This window comes from Solea solea, chromosome 17 (assembly GCF_958295425.1).
Source record: "Solea solea chromosome 17, fSolSol10.1, whole genome shotgun sequence".
NCBI classification, from domain to species: Eukaryota; Metazoa; Chordata; class Actinopteri; order Pleuronectiformes; family Soleidae; genus Solea; species Solea solea.
Window position 1 is genome coordinate 8,047,229 of NC_081150.1, and position 16,164 is coordinate 8,063,392.

Genomic DNA, 16,164 nt, shown 5'->3' on the forward strand with positions numbered 1-16,164 from the left:
GTGTGAAGTCGGCTCATGCTGTTTCTGTGAGTGAGACGCTGAGTGGATTGCAGCGACGCGTCTATGTTCGACAATCGTGATGGGTTACTGGACGTTAATAACGTGTTGTTTACTGCACACGGCTACAAGAACACTGCAACGACCAAACTTCAAAAGCTCCTCCTCTGTCTGTTTCTGGCACAAAAAAAACACCTACGCTCCATGACTCAGCCAGCGTGTTTGCTTCTGTTGTAAGGACGACTCGAGCATCGCAGTTACTCAGACACTTCTCTCCGGTTGTGGAGGCTTTTGTTGTGGAGCTTTGTGTTACATATGTACAGAGGAAGTCAGTGTTTGCTTTTTAGAAAGGCTGTCCTTCCTTTCTCATTTATTTTTCATTTTTCATTACATTTGATCATGTCTTTATTTGCATTATGTACATGTTGCCTTCACACAAGATAGAAAAAAACCACAAACCATAAATTAAATAATAAGAATAATTAAAAAAACAAAGTCATCTTCTTGAATTTGGCTTAAAAGCACAAGACAAAGAGAGCACGGTCACTCTGGCGTTGAGGAATGAATTCAGCAGAACATCTTTGTCGCGTGGTCGTGTACACATCAGCTCATTAAGATGAGGAGGAAAACCAACATACCGTTGTAACACACTGAACAACACCAGGTTTTCCAAAGAGGCCAGATAAAAACACATCAGCTTAATGACACGCTACAGAACACAAAACAAGTTCATCATTGTCAGCAGGAAAAGTTTCCCCTAAGAAATGAAAGCAAACACTTCAGTATAGTTACAGTGACGGCCGTGGCGTGTGTCTGTGTGCATACACTGACCTGGAATCAGCTGCTCATAAATTATCATAGGGCCACGCGTGTTCAGAAGAGGTCAGAAGTCATCGGGCTCCATGCAAACAAACCAATCAGTGTTCAGTTAATTACTTTTTCAGACGACCCAAACATTCATACAGTAGCTTCCAGTCCTGTAAAGCAAAGCAAACATAGGAAGCTCTTCCCAGTGTGAAGAATATGGGCAACATTCAGTCTTCATTAGCACAACTGAACTGACTTTCCATTGTTTGTTTTAAAATGTTCTTAAGAGTCGAGGTTGCCTAAATGGATTGTTTACGTGTAGGGTCTGACAGAAACCAGTGATGCCAAAAGTGGCTTATTAGTGAAATGAATGTTGTTGTGCTATTTTAGGGCTAAGCTCCAGAGAGTACACACACACACACACACACATTTCCCTCAGAAAAAAGAAGCCATTACCGGGAACTAATTGTGCACCATAAATGTCAGGTATGACTAATGCGCGACCTGTGCAGGGAAAACCAACTGTGTAATGTCACCTCATCTCAAGTTAAGTGTGTAACATACAATAAAGGGAAAATAAAACAAAACCAAAGTTTCAATAATTAATAAGCCCTTCGTTATAAACTTAATCGGTGGTCTTGGTGCTTCTGTTCTTTTCAGCTGAAGATGAATTCTCGAAAACAAACTCACAATGTCTCAATGCTATATTTCCATGAAACGCTCTTTGTTTAAATAGCTAAATGGAGAAATGTTGGTTTAAGTATTGCACAAAGAACGAGCCTCTTCACAGAACAATTTAAAGTTTAAGCTTCTTTCTTTTTTTCTTTCTTTTTTTTAATGATCCGACAAAAAGGCTCTAAATCTACTCAGTCGTGTGGAGTGGTCTTGTGCTGGCATAGGTAGAGACATGCAGAAAAGTAAGTGTTTACAGCTACATTCGGAAATTGCAACACTTTGTTTGTATGTGCAGCCCTGCACGATATGTAAGGCCCAGCTCTTAGTGACACCATCAGGATTTCTTTATCTTTATTTTTTATTTGGGCACAGCTCCCGTTATGGCCAACCTCACCGTCAGTGCCTTACTTTCTCAGAGTGATCAAGGTGACTTAATACAGCAGTTACAACATAAAAGGACAAACAGAGGAAAAAGCAGAGCACATTTGCATGTATGTTGGCAAACTATATCTGGCACAAACTTTTTGTTTGATGTCGCGGCGCATCTTTAATGGTTGCACATTGTCTTTGGGGTAAAATACAGGACTCAGGCTCCAGTGAGATTCGTGTAACTCATGCCGTCTTCTTCTCGCCTCCGTTCCCAAAACTACTATCAGTGGTGCTGTTTTTTCTCCTTTTCTCAAGAACTGAGAACCCTCCTTAGTCTTGATTTTAGAAACTGAGAAAGTGTTTTTGTTCTCCACATTTTTTCATCCAGAACCAATCAGAGTCCTAGTATTTGGAGTTGATGAGTTGGCACGTGACAGTCCTCCACAGAATCGCTCTGATCTTTCCACCAGCTCCGATAACAATAACTTGGTTTAAGATTTATGATGTGTGTGTTTCAACTGTCCTCGGGCTCCATTTTTCTAATAGTCACTCAAGTCCAAGGAGCTATTGTATAGTCATTTCGCTTCAGTGTTTCTGTGGGGTCTTAAAAGATAAAAACCAGCCAAAAGTGGACGAAGCCAACAGAGGCTTAAGTAAGTGGGATGCAAACTGGGCTCCAACATACTTCTGATACTCAAACCCTCTCCCTAGAAAACTTAAGATTATCCCCAATCCTCCTCTTCTCACCCTCCATCTTGACCTCTATCCAGACATTGGGGCTAATCTTGGCGGATGGAGGGCCTGTGGGGAAAAAGGGCAGGTAACGGAGGAAGGTGGAGGAGGAAGAGGAGGAGGAGGAGGATGGGGTAAAACTGTACATCCCCGAAAAACTTTCTTTGAAGTCTGCAGGGGTAATGCTGTTCCCCAGAGGTGTTGCGCTTCTCCTGGGCTCCCTGGAGGTGTGTGGAGGGAAGCTGTGGCTGCTATATGTGTCCTGGTTTAGAAAGGTAGGCAATGAGAGCTACCACCACACCCACATACACACCAGTGCCTATAGTGATGGAGAGGGCAGCCAGGAACAAAGCCCGTCGGGAGGCGATGTTGGCCAGGGGGAAGTCACCTTTGTTCACCGCCTTGGTGGTCTGAAGGAGAGAGATTGTCAGAAAAACAACACAGTCAGATACAGTTTGGAGGGGGACAGCGAGAGAGACAACAAACCATTTTTGAAAAGAACCCTAATTACAAAGGCTGTTTATTATTTCCGCGGCAGTGTGCAGAAAAGAAAATGAAATGGAACTGTACGACAGGCCCCATTGACCGAGTGTGTTCGGCGTAACCCAGGAAAGCTCATCATGCATGGCAGGACTGAAAAATGGCAATTAGTGTGAAAATGTCAAGGGCTGGATGTTGTGATCATCTCAGCCGCGAGCAGCGAATGATGAACGACACGGGAGAAAAGCACATTCATCACAATTTGTCATCACATTAAAAAACACCCAAAAAAAAACTCCTCAAAAAGGATTTTGAAAAGATAGGAAAAAAAAAACGGAAGTATATTTTGACAGCAAATCTGTTGTCTCCGTTTAGATAAAATGGCTGAATGCACCTGCATTGTCTTATTATATGCAGAATTTCATCCGGCACCAACATGACCCAGTTTCCATGTATTTAAGCTCACTGGGCACATATTGTATAGATCCTCTGAGGTGTGGTGTTAACTGTTCCTCTTAAAAAACGGTTAGACTACAGTATAAAACAACTGGAATGTGTTTAGTTATTTTAATAAAATAATAATCTGTGTATGGAATCTCAGAGATTGTGGGTCCAGCATGTTTACTTGCTATGTCAAAGTGAAAATGAAGAAAATCCCTAAACATTTTTAATTAAGTAAATTAAGGCAAAATCAAAAGAATTTAAAATAGCCCAGGCCTCTTTTCTGCTAATACTTAAAATGAATTTTAATCATGTGGACTCTGAATCACATTTAAATATGTACAAATGTCTGTTAGATCCAAGTCTTTTGTCAATTGAGTTCACACAGTGCTGAATAAGTCTATCAGTGCCACACAGCAGCTCTCTCACTGTGTTTCCCAGTATAGCAGTGTTTATTCCCACGCCGCACACAGGAAGTGATTTGTTTTATATCAAGACAGATGGCAACAGCTACATGGTGCGAGTAAGGCTAGACAACGGCAAACAGGTTGGAGTATGACTGAGAAACACAGCGTTTCAATAGTGAATTGTACTGCTCTAAAACAAACAAGAAAAAAAGAGTTGCTCAGCAGTGCCCCTGCTGGTGATTGTACTGTTTGTCAGAGCCCGTTTTCAGATGAAGTAACAACAACAAAAACACCAAAAGTTATGCACTGCAACTTTAAATTGTGTAATACCTTGCTGTTGGAGATTACTCAACTGAAACAATAGGAAAAGACATTGTGACGCAGCATCAGATCCTGGCAGTTGTCTTCTCTGTCACTGCACACAGGTTCTAAAGTGTTGGTCATCAAATGATCATCTCAAAAGATGAATATATTTGCTATTGCGCAACAATTGAGACGAATGTCCGGTTCCCATCAAAAACACAGCAATGACGGGTGTTGCTGCTGCTGCTGCCGGGTTTGAACTAATGTTCCCTCTGATTTGTTTTCCAACGTTGGAGAAGGTTATTCGTGTTCCCCGTGCATGTTGGCACTACCTGCGTTTCGTATCGCTCTGCTATTCATTTACAAAGTCCAGCCTTTTTCAAATTGCGGATGTCGTGTTGGTCTCTCTTTGTGCCAATTTCCTTCATCACTGTGTGGGTCCTTTCACACTGTGAGCCGCTTCAGCCTCACACAGCTGAGTCATAGACGTGTTCCCTAAAAGAGCTGAATGTGATCAATGTGAACCAAAAGAAAAGGAAGGTTTTCTCAACGTGAGTGACCCCAATATCATTTAATAAAGCAGTTTTAAATATTTTTTTTAAAAGTAAAGAATAAAATAATACTGTCAGAGTGTGCACCTGGGATTGGCTCCTGATCCACGCGTGACCCTCAAAGCTTATACTGAATAGAAAATGGACGGAGAGTTGTTGTTTGTTTTGTTCATCGTGTCCACAGTGACGTGTTTACACTGTTGTTGCTTTCATTTAACTATCTTACTATTTGAATTCACTTGCTTGCCAGGAGACGAATGGAGGAAATAGAGATGCCATCTTTGATTTGTTGCTTTCACTCACGTCGGTGAATAGAGGTCAACGCTGCAGTGGATATTACAAACAAACATTAGAGAATAGAGCAGTAGCATTGTTTGGAGCATTCTTTTTTTCCACCTCTCTTGTCTTGCCCTAAACTCATTTCTGTTCTGTCATTTCCAAATGTGTTCACATTTTAATCTAACGATGTTACTTTGTCTACTTGATGAAACACCGTGGTCAGCGGTTCATCACGTTGCTTAATTCCACGCATAATTAGCCGTGCATAGAACACAATGGACCCCTCCGACTATTGTGCAGGGATGCACACAGTCTGTCGCTGGTTTAAAAGCACTGGCTGAGGGTGTGAAATGACATTCATTATTCCACTGAATCCATTCCAATACGACGGCGCTGACATGTGATGAGTGTGAGTGAGATAAAGCTGGCACCAGGCAGCTGCAAATAAACAAGGTTATGTTTCGCATTCACCACTGAGATGGAGAGCGGACGTGGCGGTGAATTTCGATGCGGTGTTTACAGTGATGTGGAGTTTGTATCCGTCAGTGGTGGCGAATGAAGCGACTAAACAAAGCAAGACTCTTCTTAAAATCCCTGTTTCGACCTTCAGCTCCGTAAGCTCTCAGATTCTTAATACAAGTGACACAAATGAGCTTTTCTGGAAGGATGTCTAACCCCAAACCTCAGAAAAAGCCATCTGCTTTTTAAGAGGAGGTGGCTGGTTCAGGAGAGCTGAGGCGAGAGCCTGAGGTATAAACAGTACACACAAAGACACTAAAACACTCAAGCCCGCAGGCAATCGGACTTTCCCTGAGAGGAAATCGAGGAGGTTATCCTGTTGACTTTGATTTGACTTGATATTAACACCATCCTGGGTGATTTAATCACATGCAGACAGCTCTAAGTACAGGTGTGAATGTGAACGCACCCGATATGTCATGAATATGTCCTTGGATCCGATCCCAGGAACACATTTAGAGGTGGTTTGTGCATGTGGCCTGATTCTTGAGGCCCGTCCTCGGCACAGATTAGACACCAACTCCTCATCTGACGTGCCCTGACCCACAGCAGGGAAGCGACGGTCGTTTTTACTCTAATCAGTGTCAGTCTGTCACACAGGATTTCTTTTCTAATGGTTCAACGTCTTTAAAAGCAGCATGAGTAGGGCTTTGGTTCACTCATCACTCATGCAGATACACACACACACATTAATGTCCTGGAGACTTACTCTAACCTTAACCATAAATACTACTGACCTAATCCTAACCCTGACCTCAGCCTAACGTCCTTACATTACATTACATTACATGTCATTTAGCAGACGTCCTCACCTTAAGATGAAGCCATTGATTTTTGGACCCATAAAGAAGACAAGTCCCCATAACGTGACTGTGTAAACACATTTAGGTCCTCACAACATCAGGAATACCAGGTACACAAACACACACACGCACAGTGACAGTGGACCCATCTGCGCAGTCAGACTCATTAACATGATATCAGTGTGTACTTGAATGCAGCATGGGTGAGTGCAAATCTAATCACAAGTGGGCACAGGAGACACGTGCAGGATGAATTTTAATGCCAGGTGTGATCGTCTCACTCGGGACGGACATTAATGAACTCTCTCAGGGGCATCTTTACACACCCTGAGGTGCTGCCTGGTGTGGTATAGACCTCAGGCTTGCTCCTGTGCCGCCATGATTAGTGCCTCTTTGTGGTCTTTCAGTCTTCAATGTGATGGTGGAACATGCCATTTAGGAGCTAATGTTTATGGTCGTGTTTGACCTCCTGGCTCCTCCTCTTTGCTGGTCAGCACGAGGAGATGGCTTTATTGTAAAGTTCAGTTATGAATTTGCTTGCTTGATTGTAAATTAAATTTAATTTAATTGGAAGTGTGTGCTGTACATGTCAATGTGAGGATTTTCCCCTGAGAGAGACATTGTTAGAAAGATTAATCTCATCTCCACAATATAGAAAAACAAATACAGATAACTTCTTCGAGTTACCCATAATGCAGTTCACTATGAGAAGTCGTTTTTTTTTCTTTCCAAACACACAAATCTCTCCCTCTCCTTCTCTCTGTGTCTGTTTCTCCACACGCGTGCAAACACGTAGACGGCTTCACAGCTGCTCATTCATTTCCATCCATTATGATGACTTGTGTGCCATAACATAACTTTGGATGAAACTTATTTGCATAATCGTGACAGGAATCACTGGCGCTTCTCATCTCCGCACTTTCCAGCGCCGACGTCTCGGAGCTGAGAGAAACATTTATCTGAATCTCCAAACAAAACACTCACCCTATTAGTGGCAGTAATTGAAACTCAATTCCACTTTCCAATCAAATGCTCAAAGCTAATTTTCCCCGCTTATTCATGGTATTGTAGTCATTATCGGTGGCGCGTGTGTGTGTGTGTGTGTGTGTGAGTGGGGTTAGTGTTGAATGCTAAAGAGTGCGACACTATTTACCATAAAGACGTTACGCGGTATTGAAGTTGTGGTATTTGGCAAATAGGACACGAGCCATCTACAACAGCACATGAATGTGTGTGTGTGTGTGTGTTGGTGTTAGATGTGACGCCCTCGCTGAGCTCCTCTATCAGAAAGCCATTCAACAGCTCTCTCTGTTTGAATAGGTCTGCCCTTTCAGTGGGACAAAAAGACTATTGATCGGCTGTCCACAGACTCTATTACACTTGCTAACCTGTTTGTTCATAAATGCCCTCACAGTAAGTTGTGCAGCTGATGTGCTATCATTTCCAAACATTGCTTCTTGGCTCGTCCTGCTCGCTTGTCAAAGACCGTGATGTATCTGCTTGCACTGCCCGACAAAGGCAGAGAACAGTAACTTTGAAGAGAATTTGCTTAAGAAGGAAAACGACACTATACTACGACCTAAACAACCATATAGTTTTTTCTTTTCCCATGTTTTTGTGTTACCATATTCACTATGAAGGTTGTGGAAGGGTCTCGGATGACAGAGGGAACAAATGAGCTTCAAATGGAAGGCGAGGAAGTGTTCCACGTCCACGTTCTGTACATTTACAACATGATTACAAAAAGATTGCATGAAGGCATTCCAGTTGTAAATCGGAGCTATCATTGTTGACAGTTAATTAAATATGTCTGAACAATAAAAATCAAAGCGCTAAAAACTCTAAGCGGCCTGACCTTTGTGGGTGCAGCCAAAATAATGTCTGCGTGTGGATTTTCTGAAGTGCACATTTATGACTAATTAGAGATTTTACAAATGATTTTTCAGCAAACCTTGTTAAACTGGTATTAGGCACTTTTTTTTACCCACTATAGAGCTGTAGGATAATATTATGGAGAAGATTATTGCTCACCTAAAGGGACACAGGTCGGATGATGTGGTAAAGTTGAGGATAAATGCATCTGCGGCTTCACTTTGTTGCTGTGGGCATTTTTAATAAGGTAACCAAGCCGCGTTTTTGTCCGTCTGTAGTTTATACTTCTCTCGGGACAAAGCAATGCAGGGGCATAGAAGTTCACAGAAAATCAAATCCCAGCCTTTTGGTCTGCTGAAAACTTACAATACCTGTTAACTCCTACGGAACTAAATCATTTAGTCGGCGGGAGCTTTCCTCTCCAGTTGAATGGAATGAAGACCACTGAAGTGGTTTATTGAGCTATAAAGTGAGGCGATCCCGGACTCCCACCATATTTCCTACTGACAGCTCTTGTGAACGGCATCATCCGATGGAACCCTTTACTAAACACAACCATCGCTTGCCCATAATTACTCAAGAAGAATCAAATTAGCTCCTGACAAGATAATTCACTGACTGCCTTCGTGCCCACAGATAAGACAGGTAAATGCACAAGCTTTTGATAAGACTGTCAATGTCAAGGCAATTTACTAAAAAGCCTGTCTCTAGCATACACACGTGTGTGTGTGTGTGTGTGTGACTTGAATTTGTTACTTCTTTACGACATTTTCTGACACCTTGTCAGGACCAGTAGCCCTCACGGAGACCAAAACCTGGTCCCAGTGATGCAGAACCGGAATGATTGGACATCAATGCAGTGTCCTAAGAAGAATAGCTGCACAGACGTGTGTATGTGTGTGTGTTGTGTGCATGCGTGTGCACGGTTGTTGGCCCTTTATCCCTTTTTGCCTTTCAATATTGATGAGGGTCAGAACTGATTAGCGGCAGGAAAAGTGGTGATCAGTGTTCTTTGTCGGACTGACAGGCCATCAGCCGAGTTGTCTGCCTGGAAACCTACTGGACGATCATTGTGTTCTGATTGCGAGGTAACTGGCACAGAGCACAGCGTTCCCTTCCCTCCCTTGTTGGCTTGACAGATCGCAGTCTTAAGATCCTATGGAGCCGTTATCTGTGTAAATAATTCCGACGCTCCACACATAAGACGCTGCTTGCGGTTTAAGTTGAGTTTTTTTTTTTTTTTTTTTTTGTTTATGATGAATATTGAAAGTGAGTGGAACCAGAGCTCGAGAGACAACAAACCAAACAGTGAACACGACAGGCAGTCTGTTGTTTGAGTTCCAATCCAAACAAACCCAGTCACATCCTCTACCTCCTTAGTTTTCCCTGAGTTTGTGCTGCCTGAAATGTAAGAAATGCTCAAGTCTTGTGCTTAGTTATTGTCGTGTAAATATAAACAAAGACAGTTAATCCATGGGAATATAATTACAAACTGACAGGTTGGGCTGGGTGTCCCCCCCCTTGAGGATTAACCAGCGTTTAGTGTGACCTTTCAGGTCACCAACACAGGAAACACCTCTGTGTCGACATAATGTGCCTTAAATGTTTTCTTACATGTTATCAATGGACTCACGCTCTGCATATAAGATCTTATATTAATAATTAAACATGCAGAGAGTCCTTCAGTTTAATGCTTTGACAGTATCATTTAATGTGTCCACAGAAGCAAAAATGGAATAATCCAGCCACGAAAAACATCTCACATTACAATCTCCTTCCCAAACTACAGCCCAAACAGAACTCTATTATTTCTGAGAGTTCAATGCCTTTAATACACCAGCACACCTGTCATTGGGTTCATCCTCAATCCCCTTGAAATCCCCAGGAGTTCAAAGGCCTCCTCTCATATTATCGACATCTCCTTTGTTTGCGTTTACAGATGGAGCCTTGAAAGTGATTTATACACTCCCTAAAGCTGCTTTTCAGCTTGTTTAATGCACATCAAGCTGCTATTACGGACCGGCCTTGAGTTAATGACGGGAATCTTGGTTAAAAGTGTCCTTGCGTCGGTGGTGAGCAAGTCAGCTGTCAGTCCCTTTTATGTGTGAGAGCCCTTAATCTGTGTGTGATGAGTCATTCACAAAGCCGAAGCATGTGCATGTGTCCTTGTGTCCTCGCGCGTCTCCAAATTCATGGAAAAGTGTGTGTGTGTGTGTGTGTGTGTGTGGGTGTGGACGGATGCACCTGTTTTATGTCCGAGCTCCATTTAAAAAGGATGTTGCATCACTCTTGTGTGACAGACCACAACTTTGGAGATGTTTTCAAGACGTGCATGCAGTGTCCTTCCTTACCCCCTGTGAGAAGTAAAAGGCTGCAATCCCCAGAGGCCAGAAGCAGCAGAGCATGGAGAAGATGGCCAGGCCGAGGTGATCTCGCGGAGGGACGACAATGAAGTTGTCCTCACTCTCGCTGTCACTGGAGCAGTCTGTCTGCACAGAGAACACAACGTCCAGGTCACAACCATTTTATGGACGTTCTTTACATGGGAAATGTTGAGATGTTACAGGCGACGGCAAGTGATCAACAAAGACATTCATTTCAAATACGTACATGAGATGGTTTGACAGATTAATGTAAGAATTTGGATTGCACTCTGTAGAGTGAATTCAAGGCTACAGCCACCAGCTGTTTAGCCCACATATGAAAAGCAAAGCAGAAAAAGGACATTTAGCATGGCTCAGCAAAAATATACTAAAATCAACAAATCCCAGTACCTGTAACATTCACTAATTAAATGTCCAACGTGTGCAATTAGGGATGTCACCATTCTCCAAATCCTTGATTTGATTAGATTTTTGGTTTTAAGGTCACAATTTGTCAAAATCTATTCTCCCTCTCTTTTAGCACAGATGTGTCTGCCATTTTTTAGACTTCTCTAGTTTAGTCTACGATCATTGTTTTTATGTCATGATATCTGATCATTTTATCCCATTTCAGTTGTCTACATGGTGTCGTGAGCGATATAATGCCCATCATTTGTTTGCAATGTACCGCTCTGTAACGCCTTATTGTCAAATTTAAATCATTTATTGTGAATTTAATACGAATGTGACAATAACCAGTAAATGCTTAAATTAAGTCTTCCACCAGTGAATAAGGTCACATGTCTGATGCCACAAACACGCCTATAGAGTTGAATTTTGAGGAAGTTTTGCTCCAAATGAGGACGGAAGAGTTGTTTTCGTAGTTACGTCTACGTCCTTATGATGCATGGGGGGAGATATCCTGTGCTACACTTACATGTGCATAACACGTGCTTACACGTCGCGGTTTTCTTGTGGAAAACGCAAACTTTATTGACAAAACTCACGGGGAATGCCAAATATTTCCACACTGGTGATTTCAGAGAAGCTAGTTTGGGTTGATGGTTGATGTTTTGCCCAAAATCAGCGGTTGCTGTGGTTACTATTACTTGGCAGCAGCTTTCGGGTTAGCGGGTGGAGGTGACGTGTAGTCGCGCTGCAATGGCTACAACCACAACACTGTGTTTGTTCATGGTGAAATCCTCCATTCCACATTTGCTTTGGAAGGTCGAGATTTTGACGTCCTTTCGATCAATATTCAATTTAAAAATGGCGATTGTGACACCTGTAGTCATAATTGGTCTCATCTAATGGTGAGACTCCTCCGCTCACTCCTCCCTTTCCCAAACATAACATGGCCTCCTCATTGCAGAAATGATTTAAACACTCTATCACAACTCTCTCCAATCGCTCTCCGCTCTTTCCCCCTTCTTCATTGGTTTATGATTCACGCTCTTCCTCATTTACAATCACACGCCCGTTCAGGCTGCTGTAGAGACGGGTCAGTGCAAGATGGCTGCCTTCAGGAAGCAAGGCCCTTGCCTGAAATACACATTTTAAAGTGATTACACTGACGCAAGCATTCGTATTGTTATTCAATTATTTCTGATGACCTATGCCCCCTAAATGTTACACACTGGACTTTTAAATACTATATCTTATGTGTTTAACCCAGTGTGTGGAGACAATGAAAGAAGTCAGCTGTCAAGTGTGTCTGCACATACAAGGAAGGTGACTCCTCTTTTTGTACTTTCACATCAAAAAAAAACAACGACAAAAATCAACAAACTCTGCTGGAAAGTTTCACCAGTTTACATCTGGATTGGCCTCAAAGTTTATGATGCGGTTTCTCAGTTAAATAAAGCGTGCACTGATTTCACTTTGGAATAAACTCGGGATTTATCATCGCGGACACTTTTCCATTAGTAAAATATAATTTATTTATGTCTGTATAGGCCCTATATGACTTTATCATTTAGACATTATATTATGATCGATAATTTTCAATTACCTTCTTTTTAAACTGTTTGTCAAGCGCATTCTCTCACCGCCACTGCTCTCGGCGGCCCATTCTCCTCACATATGAAGTCGATTTCTCGACAGACAAGTGGATTGAAGTTGATTTTATTGTTAAGAGTAAAAGAAAAAGATTTCCTCTGTCCTGCAAAATAAGCTGTCCACAGTTAGGTGTGATTTTTTATTTTTATTTTATCCGGTTGGGTGGGAACAGAATGTATTCGTATAGTAATAAAACGGCATTTGCATAATGGGAAACAAAACACGGAGGAGTCGGCACGTGCGGAATCATTTGGTCCCATGTAATGTCACAGCTCATTTTCGTGGACTTTGTTGTGGACCATTTGTTTCTCATTAGCTCAGAAATATGCAGATTCCTACATTTTGGCATGTAAACAACAAAAAGACATTAAAAAAGAGCCACGGTTGGAAGTGCACTTCATTTCAGACGTGAAATAGTTATAAATCAAACACACCTACGCCCTGAAGCCTTATGAAACTATTTCACGCTCCACACAACATTCCTCACACGGAGCAGCGACGCCGTCAGCAAGAGAGAGAAAACTATGCATCTGCGTACAGTTCAAATGGAACTATTCTCAAGCCTGGTCCACACGCAGCACTGGCGACAACACTGAGGCTCGCTGGCTGCCTCAACCACACATTCATCTACAGCTGATCTTTTCAGACAATAACGGCAGCAGCAGCAGCAGCAGCAGAGATAAAGATTTATTTTCCACAGTAATAAGAAGTCACAGATTGAGGTCACAGTTTCTACATGAGCAATTAAGCTGCGTCCTTCACACATCATCCTGTTTGAGGGATGATCCAGTGTCAGGGTGGAAGAAAATGGAAAAAAAAAAATCAAGGCTAAGAGTATTCTTAGTGTCAAAGAAAAATGAATTAAATGTTTTAAATTGAATGTTTTTAATCTGAGACAGCGGAACCGAGCGAGCGATGGGGACAACGAACCAAAGTGAGCGATACAGGCATTTGAATCAGCCCACACGTCATCGCCTTTACAGATAATAGTCTGAGGAAAGAAAAACGACTGCCACCTTTATTTATATCCTGCTCTCACACTAACGTCCTATTTTTTTCACCGCGTAATCCTTTCTTGTAACCGTACATTTTATTGAATACTTTCCTGATGATGGACTTTATACAACACTGTGTGTTTTAAGTAGCTTATGTATATTTGATGAACGTTGTGAATACACATGAGCACAATGGACCGCTCTTTAAAAAAAATCCGGAGTTTTGTTGTTTGAGTGTGAGCGAGCACCTCATTTGTGTTGAAGGTTTGTATTGAAATAGCTCGGTAAGAGCGTTGGGAGTGCATTAGTTTGAGGGAGTGAAAGGGTTTTCAATTCATTTTAATAACACACACCTTTGACAGCCATATTGAAGGATGAGGGGGATTAGCCTGTGGGGGGTTGAAATGTGTGGGGTCCCTGCTCACTAATGGAAAGGGGATTTATTTCCTCCCAAATAACAGAACTCTGTAAGACGAAACAACTTTATTAAGAGGCGAATGAGCAACTAAGACGTTAATAATAATTTGTCCGTGCGCTCAGAGATGAACCCATTCTCTGTTATTATGGACCTGATAAACGCTGTGAGCACCAGCTCCCATCGGGATGATCATTATGTTTTTTTTCCTCTTCATAATGCGGCACCGGGGTGAAAAAAGGGCCTAACACATGAGCATAACGCAGCCAGCATTCTGCATAATGTCATTCTGTCGTCATGGCCTTAAGCAAGCACTATAGTGCAATCTCTGCAGAAGCAGCCCTGTTCTGCTCTGTGCCTCACTGACAATATCTGCACAGCCTTCTGGCTGTTTGGAGAGTGAAAACACACATCATCCAGGGATCCGGGCTGCATGGTTGACGTAGGTTACCAGGGTGGAGAGGAAGAGGAGCTAGAGAGGTGAAGGGTGGTTGTCAGTCAGGCGTGACAGCGGAGTCAGCTGAAGGCAGACCTGCAGCGAGCGGCGGGCGTGCAAAGGAAGAACGCTTCGGCGCGAGTGTTAAGGTCATCGATCATAAACCTTTACAATGCTTGATCTGGAGAGGGAATGAAAGCTGGCCAACGTGAAGCTGCCACATGCACGTTATTAGTGCGATCATACCGCAGAGTTATCGCCCATTTCCTCTGCGTGTCATCCATCAAATCACGGCCAATTCTCGAGTACCTGTGTGGAAATTCTAGGTCACAGAAACCACTGCACGCGGGAAAGACTGACGCGTGAACTTAATGAGAGGCTGCATTTGATTTAAAGTAAACAGAATTCTGTTTACCAATGAAAAAATGAGTGCGGCAGCGTGTTTGTTTATGTGTGTGTGTGTGTGTGTGTGTGCATGCGCGCACGTGCATTATCATTCATTGCGCCATTTCTCCTGTACTAGAAAGCCCTAATGACTATGCATGCTGTCACTGCTCGCTGTGCTCAGATATGTCTTGTGGGGCGTAAATCCTGTCAACAAGAGGCAACAGGCTGACAGGTAACGAAGTTCTAATGGATGGTTTCACCACTCTGCCATGACAGCATAACCAAGAGGAGGGCTTGTGTAATTTATCAGCTGCTTTGCCCCCATCCGTTGTTTTACCCTCTGTTCTCCCCCCCACTCCATTCTCCCAACCCTGGACATTCATCTCTGAACTTTGTTCCTTTTCTTCCTGACTCTGTGTCAAATCTACGCCTCATACCGTGACGCCTGTGTCTACTTTAAATCATATAAAGGATATGGGTGAGCATGAATTTGAATGTTTGTATGTTTGAATTGAATTACCCCCGCGTACAGATGGTCTCGCAGAGCCGCCCGTTAATTTATTTTCCTTTTATGTGCGTTGCATGACCGCACGGAGCATGTCTGTGAATGTTTCTGCTTCAGATTTATAGACACGTCGGGGGAAACGATCCCTGCTCATAATTCGCACACGACAGGAAAATAAATAAGGACAGACGCAGAGTTTTTATACTCTGTGTTTCAGAGGAGGCATTTGAATTTACAGACCTCATCAAGACTACTATCGTGTTGTTTTCCTTTTTAAATAAAAAATGCAATTGTGCCTACATCAAATTTAACAATATTTGACTCTATTTGCTTTTGTTTTCATAAAACCCATCCAACAGAGTCTCTTAACAACGGTAAAGACAAAGTAAAGTTTGACTCCATCGGAGGAGACAGTGCTCTCGGATGCAGCATCTTGCTTGAATGTAACCCAAGAAAAAGAAAAGTGGAAAACAACACAAACACATCAGAGAGTATAAGACACAGGCCACACTGAGAGAAATTAATGTTGCCTTTCTGGAAGTTCTATAAAGTAAGCGGTCGAGGTTACAAAAGTTAATTGCTTCACTCTGCAGCTATGAGGTTCAGCGAGAGGTCTGAGAGCTCCAAGTACTTTACAACCAAAGGGAATTCAGTTTTTGCTGCAGCAACATAACTAACTTCACCTCAACTGTTAGACAGTAAACGGCATTGTTGGATTAAGGGATTTTAAGTTGCGAGTTACTTCATTGAGAGTCCGCCACTAAACGCTT

The 16,164-nt window shown here is 42.5% G+C and overlaps 1 protein-coding gene across 1 annotated transcript in view; it reads right to left on the minus strand.

The window, feature by feature from the left end:
- Nucleotides 1-332: 332 nt before the first annotated feature.
- The window catches only part of syndig1l (synapse differentiation inducing 1-like), a 35,098-nt gene continuing 19,266 nt past the window's right edge, over nucleotides 333-16,164 (minus strand). Inside the window, exons 3-4 of the mRNA XM_058614325.1 lie at nucleotides 10,587-10,724; nucleotides 333-2,990 (exon numbers count right to left, since the gene is read on the minus strand). Coding sequence (XP_058470308.1) covers nucleotides 2,832-2,990; nucleotides 10,587-10,724 — 297 coding nt within the window. The 3' untranslated portion in view covers nucleotides 333-2,831. The remainder of the gene's footprint in view (nucleotides 2,991-10,586; nucleotides 10,725-16,164) is intronic.